Source organism: Drosophila sulfurigaster, chromosome 2R (genome assembly GCF_023558435.1).
Source record: "Drosophila sulfurigaster albostrigata strain 15112-1811.04 chromosome 2R, ASM2355843v2, whole genome shotgun sequence".
Taxonomy (NCBI): Eukaryota; Metazoa; Arthropoda; class Insecta; order Diptera; family Drosophilidae; genus Drosophila; species Drosophila sulfurigaster.
This window is the reverse complement of record NC_084882.1, coordinates 22,180,897-22,196,306: the sequence shown is the minus strand read 5'-3', so window position 1 is coordinate 22,196,306 and position 15,410 is coordinate 22,180,897. Positions and strand designations below refer to the sequence as shown.

General features: G+C 41.0%; 3 protein-coding genes across 7 annotated transcripts; 1 reads left to right on the top strand and 2 right to left on the bottom strand.

The window, feature by feature from the left end:
• The first annotated feature begins 126 nt into the window (after window positions 1–126).
• LOC133839051 (small ribosomal subunit protein uS9m) lies at window positions 127–13,327 on the top strand. 2 transcript variants are annotated; one of them, XM_062270366.1, is made up of 7 exons: window positions 127–276; window positions 367–585; window positions 641–814; window positions 879–964; window positions 1,019–1,387; window positions 12,910–13,073; window positions 13,160–13,327. In XM_062270366.1, exons 1-7 carry the CDS (start codon window positions 181–183, stop codon window positions 13,249–13,251), a joined length of 1,200 nt encoding a protein of 399 aa, XP_062126350.1. In that variant the 5' UTR covers window positions 127–180; the 3' UTR covers window positions 13,252–13,327. The 2 variants fall into 2 exon arrangements, with proteins under 2 accessions (XP_062126350.1, XP_062126348.1); XM_062270364.1 differs by lacking the exon at window positions 13,160–13,327 and having other exon boundaries at window positions 1,019–1,379; window positions 12,910–13,046.
• Window positions 1,459–10,729, bottom strand: LOC133839045 (transient receptor potential channel pyrexia). 4 transcript variants are annotated; one of them, XM_062270356.1, is made up of 4 exons: window positions 10,567–10,729; window positions 7,473–7,910; window positions 3,521–4,865; window positions 1,459–3,452 (listed from the first exon to the last, which is right to left on the bottom strand). In XM_062270356.1, the coding sequence occupies exons 2-4, from the start codon at window positions 7,589–7,591 to the stop codon at window positions 1,953–1,955; spliced, it is 2,964 nt and encodes a 987-aa protein (XP_062126340.1). In that variant the 5' UTR covers window positions 7,592–7,910; window positions 10,567–10,729; the 3' UTR covers window positions 1,459–1,952. The 4 variants fall into 4 exon arrangements, with proteins under 4 accessions (XP_062126340.1, XP_062126341.1, XP_062126339.1 ...); XM_062270357.1 differs by lacking the exon at window positions 10,567–10,729 and having other exon boundaries at window positions 7,473–7,927; XM_062270355.1 differs by lacking the exons at window positions 7,473–7,910; window positions 10,567–10,729 and adding an exon at window positions 6,027–6,229.
• LOC133839049 (probable arginine--tRNA ligase, mitochondrial) lies at window positions 12,926–15,360 on the bottom strand. The gene is made up of 4 exons (XM_062270362.1): window positions 15,186–15,360; window positions 13,977–15,132; window positions 13,550–13,916; window positions 12,926–13,488 (listed from the first exon to the last, which is right to left on the bottom strand). Exons 1-4 carry the CDS (start codon window positions 15,219–15,221, stop codon window positions 13,335–13,337), a joined length of 1,713 nt encoding a protein of 570 aa, XP_062126346.1. The 5' UTR covers window positions 15,222–15,360; the 3' UTR covers window positions 12,926–13,334.
• Window positions 15,361–15,410: the final 50 nt, after the last annotated feature.

The window sequence follows — 15,410 nt, the reverse complement described above, 5'->3', positions numbered from 1 at the left end:
TTTGTATTATGAACGTGTTTGATTTTTAAGCATTTAAATTCAAATAAGACATTGTCAGATCTAGCGGGACACATTGGTGTTGCCACCTTGTTTTTAAGTCATTGTACAACACTGCAACCGGCAAACAGCTGATTCGTGTCTTCCTCTGTGTGTCCCATCGTGCTCAAAACACTCGCAACGATGGCTCTCCGTGTTTTTGGTTTAAATTTAATAAAAACTAACAGAAATCTATTGCAAAATGCGGCCAAAATCAATGGAGTAAACAATGCGCAAGCTGTAAGTTAAAGTCAGACATTGAAATTTAACTCAATGCATTAGTTTTGCTTAGCCCATGTTGATGTTCCATTCGTTTGCATAACTTTTCAGGTGGCTGGTGCTTCGTACGCCACACAGGTGACTGTGGAGGCGACACCGGCAGCAGTGCAAAAGCAGAAGGTTAGCAAGGCCATGAAGGCATATTTGAAGCGAGCCAGCGAACACGATGAATTCATGAAAACACAGCAACTGGATTTTCAAATTGGCAAGCGACACTTAGCCAACATGATGGGTGCGGACGCCGAGACATTTACGCAAGAAGATATTGATGTGAGTTTGCAGATCCATTTGGTTTGTACGCAACTATATCTTAGAATAATTGCAGCAAGCTATTGCCTACTTGTTTCCATCTGGTCTATACGATAAACGTGCCCGTCCCGCAATGCGGTCACCCGACGAAGTGTTTCCAGCACGCAAGGCTGCAGAATTCGATGAGACGGGTCGTCCCTTTCACAGCATGTTCTACACAGGCAAGCCCAACTTCTTCCAGCTGCTGCACGTGAGTTTGTGCTTTACAAATTCTCAGAGTTTTTGCCAAATTTAAGCAATCAATACCTCCGCAGGACATTGTAGCAGAAACCAACAAGCTAAACGATTTAGAAGAACGCATGTTGCGACGTGGAAACAAACCTGACGATAATCAAAGATTGTATGTATTACGTAACCGATTAGAAGATTCTTAATAACTAGTATTTATTTATAGAGAAACGGCTGGTTTTCAACTCCTGCCAAAAGAACAATTGGAACGTTTGCTGGTGGAGCAGATTGCGGACATTGAATACCAGAATTTTTGCAGCAGCATGGACCGTTTGATTGCCTCACCATACGCCTACAAAAGTAAGGCATTTATCGAACGCTTTCTGAAGCCGTTAATGGATCAATCGAAGCAACTGGAAGTGCCCAAGCCCAAAATCGATGAACAGGGTCGGCAATATGTGACAACCTATGAGTGCCTTCGCAAGACAGCACGTGCTGATGTCACGGTGCGTCTGCCGGGCACAGGCAAGATAACCATTAATGGCCAGGACATTTCCTACTTCAGCATGGAGCAAAGCAAAGAACAGGTGAGTGAGTAGTTTAAACCAAAAATGGAGAAATAGGGAAGAGGCTGCCAAAGTATTGAAAGAAATCAAAGACGTGCTGTGTATATATATGTATGTATATAACAAATAGATGTATAGACATAGTTTATTATTAAACATAGGTATAACTTGCATATTTAATTATCATTTAAACGCTTCTCGTACGACGACAACGCCAAACAACAAGACACAGCCTAAAGCCAGACACAAACAAACCTGCCAGCTTCTCGCCTCTCTAGAGTATAACCTATCAACTAGTTTATTATATTTATATAGCATATATATGCTTGTATAGTTATTGCATAAATACGTTGGGTGCGCCAAGCGCTTCGATATCAAACACGATAACTAGAACATAATATCAACAATTTTCTGGGTACTTGGGAGCAACATTAATATATCGTACACAACACAAGTCAAGTCTAAGGGCTAAAGAATTTGAAGAACTAATTTGTGTAGCATTTGTGGTGATTTCAAGATGATAGTTCGATTATACATAATAGTTATTAATAATATCAGTAATGTAGTTTAGATGGCAATGGGGGAATCTAACTGCTATTTGCGCAGATTTTGCTTCTGCTGATTGGATATGACGATGAGCAGCTTATCAATCACTTTGCTGGCTTGCTGCTGCTGCGATATCAGCGCCTGCTTCAGCTCCTGAATCTCCTGTGTGAGAAACTCAATGCGATCCGCATTGTCATCGATTTTACTAGTCAGTGTGGTGAATTGTGTGGAATCCGGATCCGCATCTGGCAACGAATATGCGGTGGACACACAGCCGTTGTTATTGTTGTACTTGTTCTTGTACGACAAATAGTTTTCGGCCGGATTCTTCGATGATATGGTGTGACCAAAGTGCTTGCGCATCTTGCCCACCTCGTAGGCCTTCATGAGAATGTCCCGCGGTAGCCGTTTCTCGCTGGGATTCAATGGCTTGACGCACAGCACCACCCGATATGCCTGTGGCGAAACTAACGCCGTGTAATGCAAAAGATTGCGCAACCAGGTGGGCAAATAGCCATTAAAGAGCGCCGACTCAATGTAGCTAATGAGCTTGGTTTGTCGCACCAGTTTCGAGAGTCCGGCGGTTTTCTTCAAGCCCTGAATATCGTGCACAGCGATGCCGACGAGAAGATTCATCAGGATGATGGTGACGAACAGCAGAAACAGCACGAAGGTGATCTGTGCACTAACCTCCAGCAAAAATGGCGGATCTTTGCCATCGGGATCGTTGATCAGCAGCGATAAATCCTGTTCACCAATCATCATAACGAGCACAGTGATGAAACCCATGAAGGGATTGGCAAAAGACGACGACGAGGGAAAGATGACACAAAAGCTAATGGTGAAACCAATCAGCATACACGAATATGCCATAAACAGTTTCGCAAACTCGCCCTGCACCCGCGTATACATCGCCACATAGACATCGAAAACGGGCAGCTGGCCAATCATTAGCATAAGATTCGTCCAGCCGAGCAGGACGGCAAAGGCACCAATATGATTCTGGAACGTGTACGTCTGCTTGGTGTAGATGTACGAGATGACAAAGACGCTGGTGATGACAAACCATTCCATAATGTTCTCCACCTGCGTCACATAATGTCGAAACGATGAGTAGCCCGTGATGCCGTAAAGTTTGCGGAATATCTCCACTATGGTGATGGCCACCAGCACCCACCATTGCATTTCCATGACAAACGGATTATTGCGCAGCATGTCGCCCAATATGGATTGCTTTTGGCACAACTCCTGCGCTTGAATGGTGGTATTGTCATCCTTGCTGCCGTTGTAACAATTGTGCGCTAGTGCGGTCAGCACGTAGAGCGTCAGGAAAAGCACAAAGCTGAAGCAGAAGATGAGGCGACCAATGTAATACTTGCGTATTTTGCCCCACTTGATGTACAGAAACGACGAGCACAGCGGGTGCTCGAGGATCTCCTTCTGACCCTCATCCACGAACGTGTTTAGATAGCTGATCTCGCGTGGATGGCAATGCTGCAGTAGCTGGCGAAAGTCCAGCTCGAGCTCCACCTCGCGATTAACAGGATCCTAAGTAGAAACAACAATGGGCTTTAAAAGCTGTAGTGGATAAAGTAAAAAATGATTGACTAACTCACCTGGGAGTGATGCAATGTGATGGCCGCGTCCAGTTTCTGACGTATCATGGCCACCGAAGCGGGCGTCTTACGAGTGATCACATTTAGTGCCGACGTGCCCTTCTTCGACTTGGTGGTGACATCGGCACCGTGGAAAATGAGCATCTCCACGCACTGCACCAGCCCATCGAGAGCTGCCAAATGGAGTGCTGTGAAGCCATAGATATCCTTGTGATTCACATTGGCGCCCCACTGTATCAGTGTCTCCATAATGTCATAGGCATTCTCTGATTTCCCCACGGCTGCATGCAACGGCGTGCGATGATCAAAGTCCTCGGCATTGGCATCAGCATTTCCATGGCGCAGTAGCGACTCGACGCACTCCAAGCTGGAGGTGCGTGCAGCGAGATGAAGTGGCGTGAAGCCACGGTGATTCTTCAGCTTTGCGTCTGCACCTTTGGCCAGCAATAGATCCACGCACTCGACGTTGCCCTCATCGGCCGCCAGATGCAGAGCCGTGGACTCCTTTTCGCGTATGCAGATGCGCACATTGGCATCGGCATTGGGGGCGTTCAACAGCGCCTCCAAACACTGCAGATGCCCCAGATCGGCAGCCAAGTGTATGGCATTGGTGCCATTGGGCTTCAGCGAGTTCACATCTGCGCCCTCACCAATGAAGAGCTGCAGACACTCGAGTGCATTTGAGCGCACGGCACAGTGCAGTAGACTCTCCTCGCAGTTGGGTTTGGTGGTGTCTTTGGTGATGAGAGCGCCACTATTGATGAGGAACTTGGCCGCATCGGCGGCATTGCCAAAGGCGGCACAGTGTAATGGTGTATAGCACTTGGGCTGTAGGTTCACATTGATGCCCTTGGTCACCAGTAGATCCAAGGTGGCCAGGCAGCCACTGAAGGCACCCAAATGCAAGGCTGAAATACCGTTCTGGTCGCAAAAGTGCAGATCGGCACCAGCGTTTAGCAACCCCTCCAGCAAATCCCAGCGCTTGAGAAACGCAGCCCACAAGTAGCTGAGATTTTTCTCCAGCTTTGAGGCGGTCTCAAAGTGTGTGGCCAGGCCCTCGGCCACCACGTTGCCCTGCTCGATGTCCTCCAGCAAGCGGACACGGCCGGCGGCACTCTTCATTTGGTCTATAAGGCTAATCCTAAGCGTATCATTGCAGATCTGAACGCTCAGCTCACTGGTCGGCTCCTCAAAGCTGTCGTACATGCTCGGCGCACTCTCCGCCGGCGGCGATGGTCCACACTCCATGTATTCGAATTCACCAGCTGTCGGGTACTGGGCTTCGATCATGGCGTCAGTGTTGTTGCGCCATCGCACCATCAGATTGGGTGGAATCGATTTGAAACTGTTTTTCGAGAGCACACAAAGTTCTTATTAGTCACCTTATTACTTTGTTATTTCATTGATATCAGTTTAAATATTCAATTAAATCTATTTTTAGTGCCTTTCTCTGAAATCCAATAACTGGTCAATTTTGCATTCGTTAGATAATGTTTGTTTTAAAGATTTCCTGGAAGCATCTTTGCTATTAATCAATTACCATAAGAATATTGCAGTACAAAATATAGCTAATATATTGCCTTGTTTACCATTTCTTGAGAAACGAAAACAATATGATAGAATTAGATGCTGTAGCTTCTTTTAAGGCTCTTAGATCTGGTCTAAGAGCCAAATCTAAAGATCTGCTTTAATATTTATCTCTTAGATAATTTAATTGCATAAAAATGACACCCTAAACATACAAATCCACAAATACAAATAGTTGAGAAAAAGTTTAATATAAAATAACATGAATTTCTCAAACTTAACAAAATTTGGGGCTCTAGAATTTATCTTACTATAAGTTTCATAATTTCGCACATTTTTTTAATTTATTAAAGATACTTTGACTATCACAAACTTATTATATCCGTGCATAATATTTCACAAGAAGGTGATTGATAAATAATCCAAAAATAAGTACTTCTTATGAGCCCATGACTAACTTCTTTTAAAAGCGATTTATTTTTAACAAATTTCGCACATTGCTCTGATATTTGTATTTTTAGAAGTTGAACTATTTATCACAGTGTTTGCAATTTATTTTATTTGATTACTATTGCCATAATTTATTATATGCACTTTCTGAGCTTATTTACAACAATTGCCGGTGGTAGATCACGTGAATTAGTAAAGGGCTTAAGATTTTCTTCGGAATCACATACTATCTGTATGCATAAGTCATACGATTTTATTATTTTCTGTGTTGTTTGTTTTTAGTGTCTTTTTCGCTCGCTGTAACTATGTGTTCTCTCTTTTTGCTGTTGTTTTTAGTTTTTTTTTTTTATTTCGTATATAGTTATATTGTTTAAGTGACACTGAAAGCTCGTAGCTCATGGAACTCGTATCTAGTTGCTGACTTTGAAGCATGCATAATTAAGATGCGGGAAAGAAAAACGTAGTTGATCAAGCCGACAGAATATGTTAAGTTATGCAAAAGCGAGTTACTCTTGTAGTTATTTTTTACACAGTTGTAGTCGCAGTTGCAGTTGTTGAATCAGAATAAGATCGGTCCACTATAACGTATAGCCGAGCAGTGCCGCAGCTGCTGCTGCAAATGCCGGCGGAATGCGTCTTACGAGTAATGTCGACTACCATTGCCGTCGCCGACTTTGGCGAACTTGATCATTATATTTTCCTATGCAGCCTTTTGCATAATCCCAGTCAGGGACTGTTTTCTAATCACTCTCCTCTTTGTTCTGCACTTAGTGGAAGTAAATACATATGTGTGTGTTGTGAGTAGATGTGTGATTACGTACACCGTTTGCAGCCATATCCACGGATGATGCCAATTCGCTAATGGGCTATTTTCAATTTCTAATTTCATTTCCAAAATACGACGACGAGAGTCCGAACAGTCGATTGACTGAGTGACCCATCTACAGACCTAGGCGAGATACGATGCCACAGAGAGAAAGACGGACGAACGGACAGACAAGTGGCTTACAATGGACGCCTTTTGTGGCTGCTCAACAATTGTGCCTAACGGGCGGAAAATGCAAAAATGTTGTGTGAAAAACGCGAAATTTTCACTTCCGTTTTGTTGTTGCTGCGATTTACTACGAACTGCGAACGCGCGTTCTAACGAATATTTTGTGCTAGAATTCGGTATGTTCGGTGTGTTGTTTTTTTTTATTAGCCAGCGACTAACGCGTCCGCCTGCATTGTTGTTTCAATTCCGACTGATGGCAAAACCGTAAGCTACGCTCAGTATTAGCCTCATCCAATCGAGCTTGAAGCGCCAGCGCCAGACACAAAGAGAGAGATACAGCGACGGAGAGAGAGAGAGAGAGAGAGAGACTGAGTTCGTTTAAGCTGAAGTGTGAGAGTATTTGCCAAAAAAAAACATTGAGAGAGAAACTTGGTGAGTGGGAGTTGCAATCGGTTGAAGACTTGTTGTGCAGACTTGGACCACAGACAACTAACTGAAAATTGAAGGAAAACTATTTGAAATCTGTTCTAAATTGTTGACCAAATAATAGGAGTATCGATTGAAACGAGTGATAACAAAAGCGAAACCTTGAATCCGTTATGATAATAATGAAATTAGTCAGATTGTGATTTGCAGTAACAATCGCGTGGGAGTAAATGCCACGCTAATGATCTATAACTACCAGACAAACAACGAAACTAATAAAGTGCTAGTTGTGGAGCTAACTCTATGGTTTTCCGCAATCCACGGTGTTTAACTACTACTATAAACCTGTTTTCACACCTCGTAATCGACGACCCCCTGATTGATCAGCCCCGCCCCAAAAAACAAAAAATCGACAGCCCAAATTTTGCATTGCGCATTTCAAGTATCTTTGCGCTTTCGCATGAAAGTCACTTGTTTTTGTATTTTTTGTGTTGAGGGTTCGTCTCAGCTGCAATTGCATTGCATTGGCTATAACACAACGCAACTGGCACTTACCGGTTATTCGCATTGTTGTCAGTGAGCGGCTGCTCCACTTCGGTTTTGGTAACGACGCTGATGGAACGTGTCATGCGGCGGGGCTTCGTGCTGCCCTCCTTGTAGCCAAGATTCTCCATGACGACGACACCACGACGAAGGCGACGCACAGACCTTGCTGCGTACTAGTTCCACTTGTTGTTGCAGTTGCAGTTGCTGTTGTTGTTGTTGTTGTTGCTGCTGCTGCTGTTGCAGTTGTAGTCACTATTGTTGTTGGTATTTAAAACGCGCAAATATGCGCTTAAATTCAACTCAAGTCGATTGGCTGCACTAGCTATGCAAATAAACCAACGAAAAACTTTCCAATATCAGCTAAACACAATTTATAGACCAGTTTTCGGGGGAAACTCTTTGGCATTTACGGGCGATAAACTTTTCGCTTCGATTTCGCACTCTCAGCTGCAATGATAAATGTTTCAATTTTGAATGGTTAACCAAGTGACTTTTCTTCTTTTTAAGTGAGGATATTAGGTGTGGTCCAATGCGTGTTTGGACCACAACTAAATTAACTAATTTGCGATTACTTTCGCCGACAAAAAAAAAATGCAAATTATATTAACTAAATATTAACTTTTGCGTCACTTATATCACTGCTCGTTGTTCGCCGACTTTCCCTGGCGTTTTCCTTTTGTCAACCTGTGTTGTTCAGATCTCTGCGCACGCCGAATGCGGCAATCTTGGGTCGAAGTTATCTAATTCTCATTCTCATCCCATTTGACGCAGCGATAAAGCGATCATAATATAAACAGCTACTTCAGTATTATCATAATTGTGGGGATTTATCTGAAAGTGCTACTGTCAGGCAGTTATATGAACTCGCTGCGCAGAGGCTGCGTCTCTTTGAGGGGCACAATATTTTAATTATTTAAGCAATTATTTTATATATTATATAAAAGACAGCAAAATTAAATATTCATTGAGATTTTCTTTTGATAGCAATTCATTTCTTTTTAAACACAATAATTGCTAACAATTTTTAAATTTTTAAATTTAGTTCACATTAGGTTCATTCATTTACATTATAAGACAGGGTTATATCAAATTTTTACTGCTTCACTTTTTTATCATTCCTCAAGTTGTACACATTAAATTATTCCTCTTCCCTATAAAACTGCCCATAACTGTGAAACACACATCTTTGAGTATTTCTGGCCAAATTTTTGTTTGCTCACATTATTTACAATTTGTGTCAACGTCAGCGCTTCGGTCGAAGTGCTGGTTAGTAGATTCATTCATTTGTTAAGTAAATTTTTGGTATCAGCCCGAGCCAGACAAAGTTAGCGTTTAAAATAGTAGACACAAAGCCAGTCACAATCAATGCTGGAAGATCTGTTAACTTTAACGATATCTGTATTGGGTGTGTATACAAAGTGTGCACTTGAGTATATTTTTATGTTCTTTTAATTGGCACTACAATTATTTAGTTAGCAGCTTACTTTAATTGTTTTATCTATAGATTGCCAGCACAATTGCCAGTGCATAATCAGTTCATTGTTGATGTAAAAATAAGTTAAAGAGCATTACGTAAAGTTGTTATTCTATTTAGCTTTTTTGTTGTAATTGTCGACACAATAACAAAATAATAACAATATGTCATCGGTGTCAATTATTTGGCAAAATTTGTGAATTATTAACTTTATTTCTTGTTGAGATGCTTTCAGGGGAATTTAGGAAACCTGTTAGGGAATTAAAACGTATAAAAAACTGGCCAATTATTGAGTACTCTGCTTGGAAACAAGGCTCAGATTGCTTATAATACTCGTAAACAAAACTTTCTTAAAGAGTTGACTTATTAGCTAATTCTGTGGTCAATCAGACATAGACAACGAAACGAATCTCGACAAAAAGCTGTTATCTTATTATGCGCACAAATTAATTAAATTCTCAGAGAGGCCATCTCACCACGAAGTTGAAAAACCAGTTTGCAGTTTTTAAATTCCAGTCAATTTAACCAGTTGAAAGTTTCTAACGCAATGAACAAATGTTTGCCATCATCATGGTACGTTACCAACTTAATGATCTCGGCCTTTGCTTCTCAAATGTCCTCAAAATCGATTGTTGCGTATATAGGAAATATTCAAATATTGTTATTATTTTTTTTCGAAATGGAAAGACGCTACTTGAAGAACTGCACGCTTTTGCTTGATTGAATTACGAATCGCTTTGGGAAATGTAATGAAGCCAAATGGAAAGAATGTTTTGAATGTTTTAGTATAGTATATATTCTATTTGCTCTTTTCACAAAGCGAAAGCCGAGCCGGAAGCGCCATTTGCAATTTACCGTTTACATGCGACGTCATTTTGAAAAATGCCTCGCCTCCCCCTTTCCGACTCGGGCCGCGCTTCGTGTTTAATTTTGTTTCGTTTTCTTAGTTTACTCGTTCCTTCGTTTGGTTTGCTCGTTTCTTCAGCTCGCGTTGATTCAATTATAATTGAAACTAATTTGAATTTCTACGGACATCATGTATTGTATATGTGTATATGGATGGGTATTATGTGAGATGTCGAGAAACCATAGGAAAGAAAAGGCAAAGAATTTGCGAGACGACGAGAGTTTTGTATTTTGTCTACATATATTTGGTTGCATTGCTTCCAGAATGCCCTTGAACCTGAAGAGTCTGTATGAGAGTCGTTTTACTGCATAGCTGTAATTGAATCTTTCTCTCAAATTAAAGGATAATACAACCGAAGAATGTTGCTTGATATGTGAGCATCATATTGTTTATGGCATGCACTTTCGAGCTGCATCGAATAATTCCAGGAATGCTAATTGAATAAAATTTTGTTTATTTGGAATATTTGAGTATCCAATTAATCATACTAATGATGTTGCCAAGTATTAAAAAGAATTCCGTCAAAATAGCTCGACAATTTGTTATAAAATACAAAGAAGAGTTGAGAATTATCAATTTTGATTTATGAATGATGTGAAGGTTGTTTGAGTTTATGTACTGTTTATTTATAGACACAACATTATTATTTTGTAACGTATACATGCATATATACTATGTAGATTAGACCATATCTTAATTCTACACTTGCGGCTGAGATTTACTTTAGAATTGTTTTGGACAATGCCGGTTTTTCTGCGAAGGTCGCGACATTATTCACTATGGATTTGTATTAGCCCGATACTTGAAAGGAATTCAAACTGAAGGAGCGATAGATAGATTCTCGGTGTGAATTTGTCCGCGATATGAAGCGCGACAACAACGTCGATTGACTGATAAAAAGAACTGCGCCGAAATGATAATGTACACCACAAGTTTCAATGTGGATACGAATGTGGGAGGTGGATGAACAGATCCCCAACTTAAGCCAAGTGAGCGCGCGCCAATGAGGTTGAATGTACACTTAGTATAATACTATACTATATGCCCTCCACATGCTATCATCACTATAGTGTGTGTATTATCATCATCATCGCCGCTCTTATAGATACTCGTATGTGGACACTCATGTAAGTGCTGATGGAGGAAAAGTGCGAGGAAAGCGAAAGAAGGTTTTGGAACGCTCCAGAGAATCGGCTATCAAATTCATTTAAATCATAATAAAATCTGACGCGACACTTGAAGCGTTCAAGCGCCGGCTCGAAGAGTTCTTTACGAGAGACGGTGACAGTTAACGATGCCGATGCCGATCTCAAAGACGACGTTTCGCCGGTCGTTTAGCGTTTTAGCATTAGCGATGTTTACACTAATCCCTTGTAGATTGTGTACAGTTTTGACAACCTGTATTCATATATAAGAATATATATATATATTCGTAATCCCCATATCGTAAAAATATCTCTCCTATCCCATCCATTCTCGTAAATTTACTAGCGTGTGGTTATTTTTGTCTCTTGCTTTATTTACTCGCCAGTACATTAATTTAAAAATCATGTTCGCTATTTGCTGTTGCGTGAAGTCATCTAACAAATTGTTTAACAAATTACACATACAAACGAATCAAAATAATTTTGTCAGATTTGCAATGATTAATTGTTCTTCTCTTTTATTTGTCAATGCTTGCTATTGTCAATCTGCAGCTGGTTTGTGTGTTAGCCTTTATTTTTGCCATTTTTGCCAAATTTGTAGTTTCTGTTTTTTTCCATTGTTTGCGCGCCTTTTATTATGTATTTTTTGTTTTTATTGTTTATTCGTTTTTAATCATAACGTTTATTGTGTGCCGTAGACCATATTGTTTAAAGACTCGTATACGATTTGCAAGCTCGTCGACTTGATTTCCCACGCATTTGCCGAATAGTTAAAAAAAAATAAAATAAACAAAATGTGATTGGTATAAACAAACCCGAAATTATTTTTGTGAATGTTGATCATTATATACTCTAGCGAGAGCATATTATTCCACATGCTAGTCTAACGAACTAAAGTTTTTTTGTTTCGTAAATTGATGGTACTATCAATATCGTAAATTGTTGCTTGGTATTATTCCATTGTTTATGTCCATGCCAGTATTATGATAACAATAATTTGGAATATAATTAGCTCACGTGTTACAAATTGGGGTTTGTAACAGTTATTGCCTTTTAGAAGGGTGTTATATAGAATATCTTGTCTTATTGGGAATTCCCTCTCAACGTGGACTTTGATACTGTCTCGTCAGAGTTACGATTGCATTTGCATAAAGTATGTCAGTTTTAGATATGAATTAATTACTTTAAATAACAGTTAACCACCGTTATACAAAACCAGTCGGTAACAAGTGAAATTTCTCTTCCTTAACCATATATTTTGAACCCGCTTTATCCAGTTTTCAATTTTGTTCGATTACTTTAAATTTTTGCCGCACACCAATCAAAATAAAAGAAACCGTTAGTAGTGAGATAACAGAAATGTTTCGTGTGCCAGAAACGTGATGTTATTACTATTAACAAATCACAGTTTGGCTTTTGGCCCGCAATTATCGCCTTGTTCTGAGCTAATAATAAGCTTGCCTTAGGCATGCCAATTGTTTGAAAAAGCTTCTTAATTTAGTTTCACCTGCAGTAAAGTTCATCAGTATCTGATTAATAGAGATTTTCTTAAATTTTTTATTTTGTTATCATGAATAGAATTTACATCACACCAGGTAATAGCGTAGACATTTAATTGCGACGTTGGTATGCAACAAAATGTTGCATCTAGCGGTGGCTAACATGGCATTTAATTTAGCTAACGATTTTGTCTTTATTTCTATACATCTATTGTTGTTATTGTAGCGCAGGAAATACTCCCGCAGTTTAATTTTGCATTATATACGGGAAAATACAATGCATTGATCAACTTAAGTATCTATATACATATATTTGTATATATGTATGTATGGATGTAGAGACAATGGCCGCCTCGAGCGCTCTGAACTTGACATCGAACACACACGATAACATAACGATTGTGCACTTGTATTTTTGCAGTTACTTTTCCCCCCTGAACTTTAGCGATATGTTGGGCAAAGTTGACGTGGAGGCCAATGTGGAGGGCGGTGGTCCATCCGGTCAAGCGGGTGCCATTCGTTGGGGAATTGCAATGAGCTTGCGCAGCTTCGTTGATCAAGAGATGATTGAGTCCATGCGCTTGGGTAAGTGTTATCTAGTTGTTTCTCGATTACAATCCGAAACTCATCATTGTCACTAATTACTTGCACATCGATATATTTTTTTACAGCCGGTCTGCTGACACGTGACTATCGCAGACGAGAACGCAAGAAGTTCGGACAGGAAGGCGCACGTCGCAAGTACACGTGGAAGAAGCGCTAAGCGGCAAATAACAAAGCGGCCTTGCATTTCTACTGTTCAAATGTTCAATAAAAAACTATGATATATTAAGTAAAGAGCGTCAACTACATTTGGTTTAGCGGTTTAAGACCCAGCAGTTGCATGCCACGGTGCAACGTGCGCTTAGCCGCATGGAAGAGCAGCAAACGTTGCGATTGTTTTTCTAGGCATCGCTCCTGCTTCACAGGCAACCGCTTTAATGCTCGGCTAGTTGCATTGCTATAACAGAATAACACAGAAGTTAGTTTAATACCTCATGTGAGGATGGGACTCTACATACCACAAGCCAAACAGATAGTTAACCAGCACACAAGCCTCCAGCTGCTCCTTGGATTGCCACACGAATTGCTCGAAGCGTGCCAGCTCGTAAAGCACATCCAGTGCATCTGACGGCTCTTGGGTTAAATGCTGCCAGCTAGGCTTAATGTCTGCCAGCTGGATGTGTTTAAAATTATCCAGCAAGCTGTGTAAACGGCAATGTGTGTACTGCAGCTTGATGCCCGTATCCCCGTTCACTTGTAGTGCTTGATCCCAGCTGAACTCATGATCTCGCTGCCTTCGCTGCTTTAATACGTTGACCAAGACAGCAGACACGCCCAGAACATCGCAAACGAGTTCATCATTCATACTTCTATTCTTTTTAGTGGCTGTAAATGAAAATTCTAATCAATCAGTGTTTCATTGAATGTAAATTGTTGGTCGCTCACTTGCACTGTTACTTCGCTTTTCACGCATCACCTCACGGGCTTCGTCGAGCACATCGCGCAGGAAGATCGCCTTGCCCTGGCGCGTGCTCATACCATGAATCCGTCCAAATTTCACATGTTGTAGTTTATTATTCAAGCTATTGTCTAAGGCCGTAACTGTCTGGAAGAGAGCATTAAAATGATCAGCCTGACCATTATCCACAACATACAGCATGCGTGAGAATTGAAGCTGTCTCTGGCGTTTTAACAGCGCCGCAATGTCTCGAGCCAAATATAAAGTGGAGCCATCGCTTTTGATAACAGGAACTCGGCGTTGACCTACAACAACAACTTCACGTCCATCGTGTTCCCCTTGCAGCATCCCAGCTGAGCGTAGTTTAGTCAACACTTCAGTGATTTCACTCTGCGAGTATTGGGACTCCCATTCGTAGCTATCAAATTGGACGCCAAGTCGTTCGTAAACAGCAGTCAGCTCATCTATGGTATAATGACGATACTGCTGCCACTGGGCGGTCATGGCATCATCGGTACCCGCCTCCAGCGCACTGAATAATTCTCGTGCTCGTTGAGCCAGAGCTGGATTCTCCGTGGCGGCTTTATTGGCAACAACGTATGCGTTATAAAGGGTTTCAATTGGAGCAGTTCGCATTTCAGCATCAGAAACTTGCTTCAGTTGCACACCCAAAGCCAATAAGCCAAATTGTGTACCCCAATCACCTAGATAGTTGAGACGCGTAGTGCGATAACCCAAATGCTGGTAAAGATTGGCCAACACATTGCCAATGATGGTAGAACGCAAGTGTCCCACATGGAAGGGTTTTGCAATGTTTGGTGAGCTAAACTCAATAACAACATGCTTGTCGGCGTAAGATGGCGAAACTGTGGTTGCCTCCCCTGCCTGCAAGAGATGCGTTGCAAATGCGTCTGGCTGTAGCTGGAACTCGACTTTAGCTGCACTACGTCCTGCACTGGGCACCACACGCACTTGCTCAAGATAAGTGGCATCAAATTGCTGACTTTTCACCGATTCCAACAATTCGTTTTCGTGTTGTGCAACCGTTGCCGGCAATGTCCATTGCAATAATGGACGTGATGTAGGAGAAAGCTTCTTAGCGGGCACCTCCAACGCATGATAGATGTTTTCTAGTTGTGGCAACTGTGAAGTAACAATATAATGACACGAATTATATTATTTTTAAATTGATTTACTTGCTCACAAATCGCGCGCCGTATGCGGCTAGTCATGTTATTTTGAACAGGGTGGTAACTCCTTGATAGTGTTGCAAAATGTTAACGTTTTCATGTTCGACAGCCGCAATCCAACTTGTTATTGTCAATTGCTAATAATTAAATTGTTTACCTATATTTATTTACTTATGCTTATTATTATTACTTATTATACATATGTTTCTATATTTATTTATTTCATTAAAT